Source organism: Schistocerca cancellata, chromosome 8, assembly GCF_023864275.1.
Source record: "Schistocerca cancellata isolate TAMUIC-IGC-003103 chromosome 8, iqSchCanc2.1, whole genome shotgun sequence".
NCBI classification, from domain to species: domain Eukaryota; kingdom Metazoa; phylum Arthropoda; class Insecta; order Orthoptera; family Acrididae; genus Schistocerca; species Schistocerca cancellata.
This window is the reverse complement of record NC_064633.1, coordinates 68,429,377-68,443,736: the sequence shown is the minus strand read 5'-3', so window position 1 is coordinate 68,443,736 and position 14,360 is coordinate 68,429,377. Positions and strand designations below refer to the sequence as shown.

The 14,360-nt window shown below is 37.5% G+C and overlaps 1 protein-coding gene across 1 annotated transcript in view; it reads left to right on the top strand.

The window, feature by feature from the left end:
• Positions 1-1,550: 1,550 nt before the first annotated feature.
• Positions 1,551-14,360, top strand: part of LOC126094585 (uncharacterized) — a 68,070-nt gene continuing 55,260 nt past the window's right edge. Inside the window, exons 1-2 of the mRNA XM_049909050.1 lie at positions 1,551-1,641; positions 9,557-10,065. Coding sequence (XP_049765007.1) covers positions 1,578-1,641; positions 9,557-10,065 — 573 coding nt within the window. The 5' untranslated portion in view covers positions 1,551-1,577. The remainder of the gene's footprint in view (positions 1,642-9,556; positions 10,066-14,360) is intronic.

Genomic DNA, 14,360 nt, shown 5'->3' with positions numbered 1-14,360 from the left:
TTTCGTTTTCCTTTCGGCCGTTATTTCCCCTGTTTACGCCTCACCGCGTCACCTGGGACTATACATTCCTATACAATATATCCTTGTTACAATGTCCTGCACCTACCATTAAAGTTTGTACCATGAATTCGGGACCACCCTGTATATAGATAACCAGACTCATAAAAAATCCGGAATATCACAAAATAGCGAAAGACATTGAAATCAAATATCATTTCATAAGAGAGAAGTATGAAGAGGGATTGATCATTATCCACTATATTCCAAGTGAAAAACTATATGCGGACGATTTGAACCAAACCACTGAACAAGCATGTGTTTGTGATGTTGCTTACAAGTTTGAACACAGAGCTAGTCAAAAATTGGTTTTAAGATGCTCAAACAGTGGGAGTGTTGAAATTTTATTTTCACATTTAAAATCTCCCCGCCAAAGACATTGATAGTGCCGAAGCTGCATTTCTGTAGCTATTCCAGGGCGTAGGCCTTTTTGTTTATTCTTTGTGTGTCCGCTTCTCTTTAAGTTACACTTTATGTTGTAAAGGCGGCCACAAACGTAATTACACTATTGACAAGTATGCTTGCGCAAGTGTGCTTGCATAAATTCCTTGCGCGTACACACGGTTCAAGCAAGTTTGAACAATCACTAGTTTCTTTATCAGAAAATGTCGAGCTCACGCGACGATGCGCTGGCTTCCACAACCATTTTGTTTGCATAACGAAAAAAAGACAGAAGATATAAGAGATGTGATATATGCAGTGGAGAGAAGTTAAAGAAACGAAAACATTATTTTCGCATTCGTGGTAGACACCCATTGGAAACTGTATCACAGTACTGTTGATTTTCTTCTCTCTTCTTCGACTGGATCTACAGTACAGGACAGCCTTCGTATGGGATGTGATTTAACAGGACCAAATAAAAATTAAATCGAGCTAGATGACAAATGTTCGCACAACCCTACCTATTCTTGGTACACACCCTAAACACTTGCAAGTTGCATGATCGAAATTCGATCAAGCTAGTTGTACAGTCTTAACGCTTGCACAAATATGTCGTACACACTGTCAAACATGCTTGGGCAAGCAGGCTTGCAGCTTTATGCTTGTCAAGCATACATTTACGTGTGGGGCCTCCTTAAGACGGTATAAATGTTTTGTATGTTGTATTCCTTTTTCTGAAGTTGAATTCCATATACCTCACCAGACATTCAGGACGCAACAGACTTATACAACATTTGATCCGACAGGCATTCGATTCAGTTCTGGATGCTGCCTAATGCCTAGTGAGCAAAATACGAAATAACGGAATACAGGGCCTCATTTGTGAATGGATTCGAGGCTTTCTGACTGATAGAGCTGAAAAATGTCGTTCCTACAATGATTGTTCAAATAATGGTAATTTGAACACTTTTATCCTTTTTGCTTTTATTTTCAGGACTTGCAATTATAGGACCTTCTCTCTTGACAAATCCCCAAATCGTCATACAGAACTGATCTGCAAATTCAAAACTTTTAAAATCCCACATAACGAGAGTAACTATGGCTGTGTCGAAGACGCTGTTCGATACTTCGATTGTAGCATGGCCGAAGTTGAGGAGAGTAATAGAAATAAACAAATTAAGAAGCGAACACGAAACCCGTCTGGTGAGTGGGATGCAGAAATCGAGTGAATGTTTCATACCGAAATATTGGGCCCCGTATGAACATGCATGGACATTGATATTCACAGTGCTTTACGTTCCTTCTCTGGCTACGATGTCTGACATAACGACAACCGTCAAGCTGTTGCGAAGTAATGTGGCCTAGTAAACTTCTCTTCTCGATCAAGATTCATTCAGTGCTTTCAGATGCCCTACCTACCTTCTCAAAGGCTCATACTGTATATGCTTTTTAGCGGTAGACCTTTTAAGTCGGTCCAACTGCAGCACACATATAGCAGCTCTGCAAAGTTAAAGCAGAACGCCGTTCGCCAAGTAAACTACTGTTGTCATGACACAATGTTTCGAAAGTGATATCAGCCATATTCGGCAGGCTGATAGTCGATCATAGTTTTCCCACTAGATACTGCAGAGCATCAACAACTGTCTACATTTCCTGTGGACTGTCACATGAAATACTCATTTTAGACACTTTATTTACTGCTGTTGGCAGAATCTAGTGTTACTAACTGTTATTATAGAGGCAATACATGCTGTTTTTCATTATATCAGCCAGAAATTGGCTGTATCTGGCAGCGTTCTTGCACAGTGTATGAAGATAATTTTACATGCCCAGTGGCTTCTGTTTCCTCCATCTCTTCTATGATCCCCCATTCAAAGTACTGAACATGAATTTCTTCTGCTGTTATAAGAGTTAATTTAATGCCAAGATTTAAAACAGTTTGGCATACACATTAATGCAGGTCACATTTTATGTCAGCCCTGTGTCTCAAGGGTTCAGCTAAAAGTCTGTCAGTACAAATGTTAACTACTAGTTGCTTCCAGGTACCAGCTTTTTCTGCAGTTATACTCATAAAACCTTGTCAAGGTTTCAAAACAAGGTTCATGATACTGAAACTATTGAAGAATAATTGTACTAGTATGCTGTTGTTGAGGAAACTCATTTATAAAAGCATCCACAGGAGTTTTGACATGTTTTATATTTAGATGACTGTCACATGACGGGTCTTTCTATCTACATATGTTTCCAGAATTTTTAGCATCAAACATGAAGTAGGCTGTATGATACTGCTGTGGCAAAATAAAGGACATCAAACTAAACACAGGCATTAGCAGCTTTTAATGACATCAAATGCAGAAGTTGTCACAAAATTAAATAGCTTCTTAATTTTTTCTACCTTTTTTTGTAATTCTTGAATGGATTTCCTTGATCCACAACATTATTATACAATTGTAGTAAATGTATAGATACAATTGCCAACAACAATAAGAATATAATGCCGAACACCAGCATCATAAAGAAAGAAAAGTATATCAAATGTGCCACACTTGTTACAAAGAATAACACCAGTACAGAGATGCTGCAGTGTACATTCAGCTAAGAGATGAAATTTACAGCAGATGTAGTAAATTGAGCATGTTCTGTGGAAGAGTGTAAATGGTGGAGACCTTGAGACCTTGGTTGCACGTATAGGATTTGGAATGGAGTCCCTTGCTCTAAATGTTGTTTCAGTGGTTAAGATCTGAATGTTATAATGATTGCTCATTTGACCATGATGGTGAAATGTTAGCAATAAAATATGACATATGTTTCATGAAAGAGAAGTATTGTATCACGGAATCATAAACAATAACTCTGAACATCATGTTTAGTGACAAATTAAAAGAAGAATGCTGGGACAGGATTTATAAAGTAGACAGTGTAGATTGATTATTCAAACATTTCTTAAAAATGCAGCCAGAAAAAGTAAAACACTCTAGAAATAAAGCAAAAAGAATTTGAAATGCTTTTAAACAAGAAACAAATAAAAATCCTTATCTGAAAGAAATAGAGTTTCTGGAAGACAGGTGTGGCATAAATTATGACATATTAAAATCATTTATATGTTTATTTATTCATCCAGTTATCATATCACAATGATTTGTCATCATAATACAATGAAAATAAATAGCTCAAATATACATAGAGACCAATATATTTTTACAAGGCTCGGACAGGTGGTCAGCCGTGGACATGTCATTGATTACCAAATTCGGTTAGTACTGTCATACATAGCAAAAATTGTGTCTACTAATAAACAATAAGATATATGCATTAAATTTATGTTGGTAGACACAGCATGCATCATTAATAAACAGTTTCAAAAATATCACCATTAAGAACATTACAAAAGTCATTGACACACTAAATATTGTTAATTCTTCTGGCTATGATGGTATTTCTAGTGGAGTATTACAATCTTGTGCTGACTGTATAGAACTATCATCAAGATGTTTACTTATCATCAGTAAATGATTCAAAGCATATTTCCCAGTGAACTTGTATATTCTGTAGTACTCTCCAACTACAAAAGTGGAGACAAGTGAACTAACTCTCTTTATAGACCAATTTCAATCTTTGAAAAATGTTTTGAGAAAGTGACCTATAGTAGAATACAGAGGTTTTTCCCCCCCAAAACTTGTTAACTGGCTTTCAGTGTGGTAGGAATGTTATATAAGTAGATAATGGTTCAAATGGCTCCAAGCACCTATGGGACTTAACATCTGAGGTCACCAGTCTATATAAGTAGATAACCACATACCTTGCAGAGTACTATTTACTGATCCTGACATTCTTACACTTGCTTGTCAGTACATTTACTCTGTAATGATATTTGTTGCTGATAATAAAAATCTTTTTTTGCTGACCTGGAATGTGTATCAAAATACAAGACATAAAAATAGTTTCATCTTGACTTTTGCTTCGTAGTCTAGAATTCTGAATGGAATTTGACTTCTACGTCAATACCTTGCAGATCACTGTAAAGTGCATGGCAGAGAGCATTTCTCATTGTAGCGCATATTAGAATTTATTCCACTTATATATGGAGCAAGAGAAGGATGACTAAATGCCTCTGTGCATTCTGTGTTTGGACTAATTTTGTCCTCATGGTCCATATTGAAGCAGTACAAAAGAAGCTATAGTATGTTCATAGATTCTTCACACTATATTGCATCCTGAAAATCTGTAATTAGCCTTTCCCTGGTAGTTGACATCTGCCTGTTCAGGTTTCTGTTTGTGCTGGTTGTCTTTGTATGTATCTGCTGTTGTTCTGTCTAGTCCCAAACACTTGAGTGATATTCAGTGACGGAATACATGGACATTTGGTAAGCAATCTCCTTTGTAGACTGCATTTGCACAGTATGCAATCGATGAAACAATCTGCAACCTACTTTACCTGTGACTGAGCATGTGTGATCATTCCATTTCATATTCCCACAGATTATTGCCTCCAGGTATTGCCTATGAAAAGCAACAGCCATTTTTTTTTAAAGTAAGGTCTTTTCTGCCTGTAGTATGATATTTGTCTAAAAATAGATGTATATTTTATAAACATATGAAGTGTCACTGTAACTGTGTTGTCGTTTCTATAGTTATGCTAGAAAAAGCTATAGTTGAAAAGTTGTTATGTTTTTAAGCTGATTCATGTTTCTATGCTTGTACAATTCTTGGCATACATGTGTTTTCACATGTTAGCTTTCTCTTATATTTTGTTCTTAGTTTTGCATATTTTCCTTCCGTAATATCTACTTCTCAATAATTTACAATGTATTTTCATTTTCTCATATGCTAACAATTTTTGTACCTTATACAGTTCTGTTTTCCGTTGATCTTTCCCCTATGTTTAACATTAGCCCTCTTTTCTCCCACCTTATTTTCAAATCTCACACCAGTCAAGATTATACATTGGAGTAGCTTCAAACTCTTCTCTGACAGTTCACACTGTGACTTTTTCTTGAATTGTGAGATTTTTTTAAATTTAAAGGCGGAGTAATTTGCTTCATCATGCTTTTCCAGTTATGATCCATGTCAAATGATCTCACCATCAACAGCACATTGAAGCCTAATCTTTCCTTTGCACCTTTATAAATATTGCCTTTTGCTGGAATTTCACTGTTTCTTTCCTTCTTGTCCTGTACTTTGAGATGGGAACCTAGACAACATAACTGTGCTATTTCTGAGTGTAATCCTCCAAATATTTTCTCTCCCTTGATTCCAAACTCTAGGTTTCATACATCTTTCTTATATGTTTACCTAAATTTCCTGCCATATGACAACTAGTAGGCATTTGCTATCTATATTTGGTTTGTGCTGTGTTTGCAAACAGATACAATAATTCAAGTGGAACACCACCCTGCTTATGTATTTTGTACAAAAATCACTTCATGTGCAGAAGTCCTTGTCCCTCTTGCAATTTGGTGGTAATTATCAGTATTATTTTTCCTTTATACTGTGTTAGCAAGCAAAATAATTTGAAAATGGTGTGCTAGAAGTTTTTACAAGGGAATTAAATTGTTTATTTGCTAAATCAGTTTGTTAAATTTTGGCTTAATGGTCTCTGCTTGTTAAATAACTTGATTGTGTACTATTTTTGAGCCATATTCTATAAACACTATTTAACAATGTCGTGTCACTGAACAATGCTTCAAGTAACTGGAAACCTATGGAAATTTGTAGGAAGACAAACTTTTAAATATATCAAACAAACTAATGAATGCTATTTAGTTGCTATTCATTGTCTCGCTGATCCAGAATGGTATTGCCATGGTGTTAGGCAGTGAATTAGTTGCATTTTGCTACTGGACGCTGCAAGGGTGTGAATCCTCTGTCATTCATGCCAGGAAAAGCTGCAATTCACAAGGGATAAATTGGAAATAGAATTGTTAAGATATAAATTATACATCTAAATCTACATACATACTCTGCAAGCCACAGTACAGTGCACGGGGAAAGGTTCCTTGAACCATTACTAGTCATTTCCTTTCATGTTCCTCTTGCAAATAAAATGAGGGAAAACCCTCTGCCTCCGTAAAAGTCGAAATTTCACTCCCTTATTTCTCTTCTCTTATGCAAAATGTACTTTGGCTGCAGTTGAATCGTTCTGCAATAGGCCTCAAATTCCAGTTCTCAAAATTTACTGAATAGTTCCTCATGAAAAGAACATCATCTTCCCACTAGGGATTTCCATTTTGAGTTTACAAAGCATCTCCATAATAGTTATGTGCTAATCGAAAGTACCAGTTAGAAATCTATCAGCATGCCTCTGAATAACTCCAATGTCATCCTTTAATCTCACCTGGTTGGGGATCCCAAACATTACAACAGTACTCAAGAATGGGTTGCACTAGTGTTCTATATGACATCTCCTCTATACAAGGGCATGCTGAAAGATAATGCCTCCCAATTTTTAATATGAAAAATCTAAAAGCTTTCTAAGTAAAACAAATGTTATTAACATTGTACTTGAAACTTCCTGGCAGATTAAAACTGTGTGCCCGACCGAGACTCGAACTCGGGACCTTTGCCTTTCGCGGGCAAGTGCTCTACCAACTGAGCTACCGAAGCACGACTCACGCCCGGTACTCACAGCTTTACTTCTGCCAGTATCTCGTCTCCTACCTTCCAAACTTTACAGAAGCTCTCCTGCGAACCTTGCAGAACTAGCACTCCTGAAAGAAAGGATATAGCGGAGACATGGCTTAGCCACAGCCTGGGGGATGTTTCCAGAATGAGATTTTCACTCTGCAGCGGAGTGTGCGCTGATATGAAACTTCCTGGCAGATTAAAACTGTGTGCCCGACCGAGACTCAAACTCGGGACCTTTGCCTTTCGCAGTCAAGTGCTCTACCAACTGAGCTACCGAAGCACGACTCACGCCCGGTACTCACAGCTTTACTTCTGCCAGTATCTCGTCTCCTACCTTCCAAACTTTACAGAAGCTTCTGGAAACATCCCCCAGGCTGTGGCTAAGCCGTGTCTCCGCTATATCCTTTCTTTCAGGAGTGCTAGTTCTGCAAGGTTCGCAGGAGAGCTTCTGTAAAGTTTGGAAGGTAGGAGACGTGATACTGGCAGAAGTAAAGCTGTGAGTACCGGGCGTGAGTCGTGTTTCGGTAGCTCAGTTGGTAGAGCACTTGCCCGCGAAAGGCAAAGGTCCCGAGTTCGAGTCTCGGTCGGGCACACAGTTTTAATCTGCCAGGAAGTTTCATATCAGCGCACACTCAGCTGCAGAGTGAAAATCTCATTCTGGAACATTGTACTTCTTTATTTTTCATTTATACATACTTATTTCTGAATATATTCACCCTGGTGACAAATGCATTTCTCCCACCAAGAGGCCAGTCCAGTGATACCATCACTGTAGAATGACTTCGTTGATGGAGCCACCAACTCTGACTTTGCTTGCACCACTTCATCACTGTCAAAACGAAGTCCTCAAGTGTGTTCCTTAAGTTTCGGAAACAGATGAAAATTGGATGGGCCCAAGCCAGGACACTATGGAGGATGATCGATGACAGTGAACGCAAGACATTGGATTGTTGAAGATGTCACTGTGCTCGTGCATGGTCTAGCATTGTCATGCTGAAGGAGAGGCTGCTCCACATGTGGACAAACTCTTCAGATTTGGAACTTGACCAGAGCATGCTGTTTCTCAAGTACTGACATACTTACGTTACACACAGCCATGGTACACACAACAGTTCGGGGTCCTCTTTCAAGCTGCAAATATGTAGAAATGAAGAATAAAGATGTAGAGTGTTAATAACATTCGTTTTTATTTAAAAAGCTGTTTAAGTGTTTGCACATAAAAAATCTGAGGTATCACTTTTCAGTACAACCTCATAGGTGGGCTACACTTTTCCAAAATTCTCCCAATAAAGTAAAATCAGCCATTCACCTTCCTTACTACCAACCTGAGTGCATATTCCATTTCATGCTGCTTTGCATTGTTACACCTAGATATTTAACTGATGTGACTGCGTCAAACAACACACTAGTGATACCGTATTCAAATGTTACAGGATTATTTTCCCTACTCATCTGTATTAATTTACATTTAGAGTAAGCTGGCATTCGTCACACCAACTAGAAATACTGTCTGAAGTTAACCCGTATCCCCTTTCAGTCACTCAATGATGATGCCTTCCCGTACATCACAGCATCATCAGCAAACAGCTGTAAAGTGTTGCTCATGTTGTCTGTCAGTCCTTTATCAGCATCCAGAGATAGTGGTCACGTGTGTGAGTTGCATTTGCATGAAAGCGTGTGCATTCGTTGTCTAATTCAGAGGAACCCCTTTTGGCCCTAAGCTTGCTTGTTAACAGCTTTTTTGTTGTGCCTATATGTGATTGAGCATCTCCTTTTTACGGTGAGTAGCAGCCTATTCTCTTCATAATGTTGGCATTATTCCATCCTGAATTTTCCATTGTTAGATAATTTATGTATATAGAGAATAAGACCTGACCTATCATACTTCCCGGGGGATACCTGACAATACCCTTGTTCCTGATGAACACTCACTGTCGAGGACAACATACTGGGTTCTGTTACTTAAGAAGCCTTCGAGCTAATCACATATGTGGGAACCAAACTTGTACACTTAGACCTTTGTCAATAGTTTGCAGTGGGGCACCGTGTCAGACACTTTTCGAAAATCTGGAAATATGAAATCTGCCTATTGCCCTTCACCTATGGCTTGCAGGACGTCATACGAGAAAAGGATTTGCAATCATGTACTAATAGAAAGTATTGTACATTGTTGTTGTTTACTGTGTCAGTGCCTTGCCTTCTTTCTTTTTACTTACTTCTTCATCTGTATTTGTGTTTTACTCTTCATTTGCCAGTTTTCTAATTTCTATATCATTTTCTTAATTTGTTTTATTTTTTTTTTTGCACAGCACCACAATTTATTCTGTCTTAATAATATCCAACCTACTCCTACTACTACTAGTACTTTCCCATCTCTGTCTTTCAACTCACTAAACACTGATGATGATTTTATATGCTTTTGGCACTGCTTGTATGTCAACTTGATACCAAGTGACAACCTTGAAGGTGACAAAATTTATTTTCATATTTTCAGAGTGGCAACGAGAAAAGAGGAAAAGATTGAGAGTAGCAGGAAAGTCATACATAAATAGCAAAGGTGATGTTGTTCAGGAAAGAAAAATTGGAGAGGACTGCAAATGTCGACGTAAATGTTACAAAATTGTAACAGAAGATGTCAGAAACAAGCTGTTTGATGGATATTATTCACTGAAGAGCCATGATGAGCAGAATGCTTACTTGTTTGGCCTGATACGTAAATACGATATTGCAAGAAAAAGATGCAAGGACAGTGATCGAAGAACATGCAGTTATCGTTACTTTGTCAGGCACCGAGGGAAGGAAGTGCAGGTCTGCAGGCTAGCATTTGCACACATTCATGGTATTTCTGCACATAAGATTAGGATACTGTGCCAGAAACAGGACCAGAATGTTATGTATCCTCGTGATGGGCGAGGAAAGCATGACAACCGACCCACGAAAGTATCAGATCAGACACGGAATCAGATAAAAGAGCACATTTACTCAATAATTAAATCAGATAGGGTAAGTAACATATTACCTCATTATATAGTGTGTTTCTGAATTCTACATCTACATATATACTCCACTAGCCACCAAGCGGTGTGTGGCAGAGGGCTGCACATTGCATTAATGCAGCAAATCTCAATCTGTGGCATGCCCCTTACAGGGCATGTAATTACACTAAAGGAGGAACATGAGCTTATCAAAAAGTAAAAAAGAAATATTAATTCAAAAACTGATCAATTTACTGAAAGAAAAGCAATACAGAATACATTCTGACATATAAAAGAACTAAAATTTACATTTACACTGATATAATGCACTTAGAAGTAGAACTTATCAGTATTGCACAATGCATTTAATAATTAATTTTTCAGGACTAAATTAAAAACAAGTTTTGTTATTATTAGTGACTCCCTTGGGACTGGTATGCAGAGCAGAGTTTTTCGAAGCAGGATTTGATATTAAAAACAAATGTTCTGAGTTATTTTTGTATGTTTAGCTGATATTTGTATTTTGTTGTCAAGGCAGCCAAAAAAAAATCTTGTTTTGAAAAGGTAGGATGTTGAAAATGGTACCAGAATGTGATATGCTCTGGTTTTCATTGCAAAAACTCATCAATCCATCCTGCCAAAAATTCTAAGAGTGATTTATTATTAAACCGTCTTTCAATATTGCCACTCCTTCAAGTCTGTGAAGACTTCTTCTCTGGCTGTTGAGAGACCTTCAGGAGTATTTTTGTGTGCTACCTGTGAGACAGAAAGCAATATTGGCCCACTGATTCTGGTTTTGTCAATGTAGCAATAAATTTACTTATTCTTGGCAATTTGTAAGGTTTGTAACTGTGGAGCTTTAGCGTCAAAATACTGAAAAAATTAGAGAGACGCAGTACAGAGATGCATCGCATCCATACCACAACAGATGTTTAAAGTGGTCTCTGTGGGATGCAGATTGATGATGCCAGTTCTAGTAAAGACTGCGTCATTGGTAAAGAGGGCTGATGACAGAAATCCGATAATTGTGATAGTCTGGTGCAGAAACCACTGACAAAATCCTTCCTATAGAGGGAAATCTGCTGCTGATAATCCTTGCAATCATTGCAGGTGACAGGGATAGTAGTGGTTCTAATACAGGATACACATAATCGTACTTTGGCTTACGTCATGTTGGTGGGCCATTTAGCTGAATCTTGTACTAGGGTTCATCTCATCCTGCAGAACCCAATCCTCCAAATCTAGTGTTGGATTTCAGATGCTGAAAGGTGAGTCATGCTGCATTAATGAGCTGTCTTGTATGCATGTGTCACTCAGGAGTACATCTGTTTCAAAAAATTGATACAAAACTATAAGCCATGGAACCAACTTCACAAGATGTGCTGAAAATATTGTTTGGATTGGGTAGATTCTTGTTTGTGGCTGATTCTGTTTCTTTGTGGTCTATAATCCTATATAAAGATAAGTTGTTGATTTAACATTAACAAAAATCTAAAAAATTACTTGACCAATTTACGTCAAATTTTTTACATAATTTTCTAATAAACTTTCGGATGGACTATATATTTGTTTAGTATATATAATATACAGAGGGGAAACTGTATTAGCAAAAGTTTTTGACCGGCTTACTTCATATTTTTACATGATACTCTAATAAACGTTCAGACAGGCATAGGCTACATATATTTTCAGTATATAAATATACAGATGATTTTGTGATGAAGTTACAGGAATGAGGGAGAAAGGTAAATATATCGATTTGAGATAAGGGATCCTGCTCCAGGGGGGAAAAAAAGAAAAAAGTTATTAGAGAAAATTGTTCTGATACCTCTGACAATTCACCACTTCTACTTGAAGCTCTCTGGTTTCCATATCTTGGGAGAAGATAGTAGGGGCCCAAAACAAGAAAATACATCCAGTAAACATGTGCTCTATAAAGAACATACCTTGAGCTGTGAGCACTTGTTCAGTAGATAAGATGTGTTTCACAATAGCAAAAATGAAAAATTGCATGTAGCTCTTAATATATTCACTTTAGAGACCATATGTACAAGACATTTTTTTTCTTGTTTTAGTCAACACTACCACTTCTCAAATTATGGAAAGCAAAGATCGTGCATTAGATGATGGCCACTGTCAAAGGCATGAGAAAAATTTTTACTTATAACTTTTGACTCTGTTGTTCCTGCACCAGGGTCCATCTCCTCAAATTGATACATTTACTCTTTTCACTCAGCCATGAAAGTTTGTAACATTAGCATAGGGTCACCCTGAGTATATAATACATAAAGGGGAAACATTGCTAGCAAAAATCTCAAAAAAAATTCTTGTCCAATTTACCTCAGTTTTTTACAAAATACTCTAATAAGCATTCAGACAGACATAAGATATTTAATGAAGGCTTTCATGACCAGATGACGGTGCTGCAGGTAAACCTTTCCCGATATAAGGTCGTGGTCCACGGAACACTTCTGTTCCTAACGTTTCAGCCAGTATTGCACTGGACATCTTCACAGGTGTTGCTCCTCCATTGAGGCTTGCCAACTGCTGGGTTAGATATCTTAGACTGACACATATACTGTAGAAATAGGGGCACAGCCAGAATGACTTGTGGTAAGCAGAGATGATCCTCACCAAAGATAAAACTTAACAGTCAATTTTCGTCTCATCAAAGATTAAAAAACTGCAGAGCTACTGTCCATATGATGTTAAGTGTCATGGTCCCTTCTGTGCTTTTAAAATTATCCCTATGTTTCTGTACTTCAGTGGATTCGCTACATAGCTGTTGTTAATAGCTTGTCGTTGTAGGTAAAATTTTTGTTTCATAAAACTTCACTTCATGACTTCCTGACTGAAGAGCATGCTCTGCTACAGCTGATTTGTCCATTTTTCCTAGTGAGCAAAGATTTTTGTGTTCCTTAGGCAGTTTTTTCCACATGTAGTTTAGTTGTCCCAATATAAAATTTACCACACATACATGGAATTTTATATATGCCACATGCTGACAGAGGAGGGCACTTATCCGTCACAGGTCAAAGTGTGTGATCTATTTTCTTTGTTGGTCTAAAACTTGGTCTAATGTCATGTTTCTGTAAAACCTTTTCAGTATGACCTGTTGCTTTCTTAATAAAAGGAAGAGAAACTGTATTTTTACATCATTATTTTTCATGCTTGTCCTTTGATCTTTCATTATTTGCGCATAGATTTCTGTTAACTTCTTTCCCTAAGTAGCCACTTTTCTGGAAAGTTTGCTTTAGATGTTTTAATTTGGCATCAAGGCATATTGGTGTGCAAACCCTTTTGGCTCTGTTGACAAGACTTTTAATAACACCTCTCTTTTATTGTAGATGGTGATTAGAGTTCTGATGTAAATATCTGTGCGTGTGCACTACTTTTCGAAAACCTCATAAAGTTTAGAAAACTTTAATCAGTCTGTCTCGTAACTAAAACATCCAAGAAAGGTATTTTTGTTGTCATTTTCTATTTCCATTGTGAACTGGATTTTTGGATTTATATTATTTAGAAAACCATAAAATTCGTCCACAGCTTTCTACCTCATGGCCAGACTACATATGTGTCGTCCACAAACCAATACTAGTGAGATGTTCTTTATTTGCTTGTTTCTAAAGCTGACTGTTCAAACTTCTCCAAATAGAAATTAGGTATTGTAGGACCTAATGGGTTACCCATTGTTACACCATATACTTGTTTGTAAAATTTATCATCCCCACTGGAACTGACTGGAAGTAAAGTGGTGTCTGAAAAGAGCAGACAAATTTCCTGGAAAAATATCTGTTATGAAAGTCATAACTTTGTTTACTGAGATCATAGTGAATGAAGGCATTATGTCGAAACTTACAAGAATGTCCTCAAGAGTCAGAATTAGCCTTTCAAGTTTTTCTATAAAATGACATCCATGTGCATTACTTTTCGAAAAACCATATGAGTCAGTTTCTCCAATTCTCCCACGTATGAAATAGCAAGATATCTGGCAAATCATTTACAGCCATATATTGGGAGAAACCCATTACCTCATTCCTCATACGACTACTAAATTTATCCTAACTGGCAATTACTCCTCCTTTAAAGGGAAAGTATACAGACAATCAATCCCCACAGGGGACTCGTCACTCTTTGGCGGGTTCACGCTTGGCTACCGTGGGGCCCCGACCTTCGCAGAATCTTTTTCCTTCTATGCTGCGTGTCTGTCCTCTAGCTATTCTTTTTCCCCTCCCTTGGGGAACATGTCTAGGATATATTGGGAATGTTCTGCATTGTCTGTCACTGACGGAAGAGCAGTCTCACCAGTGTTTCTCATTCCCT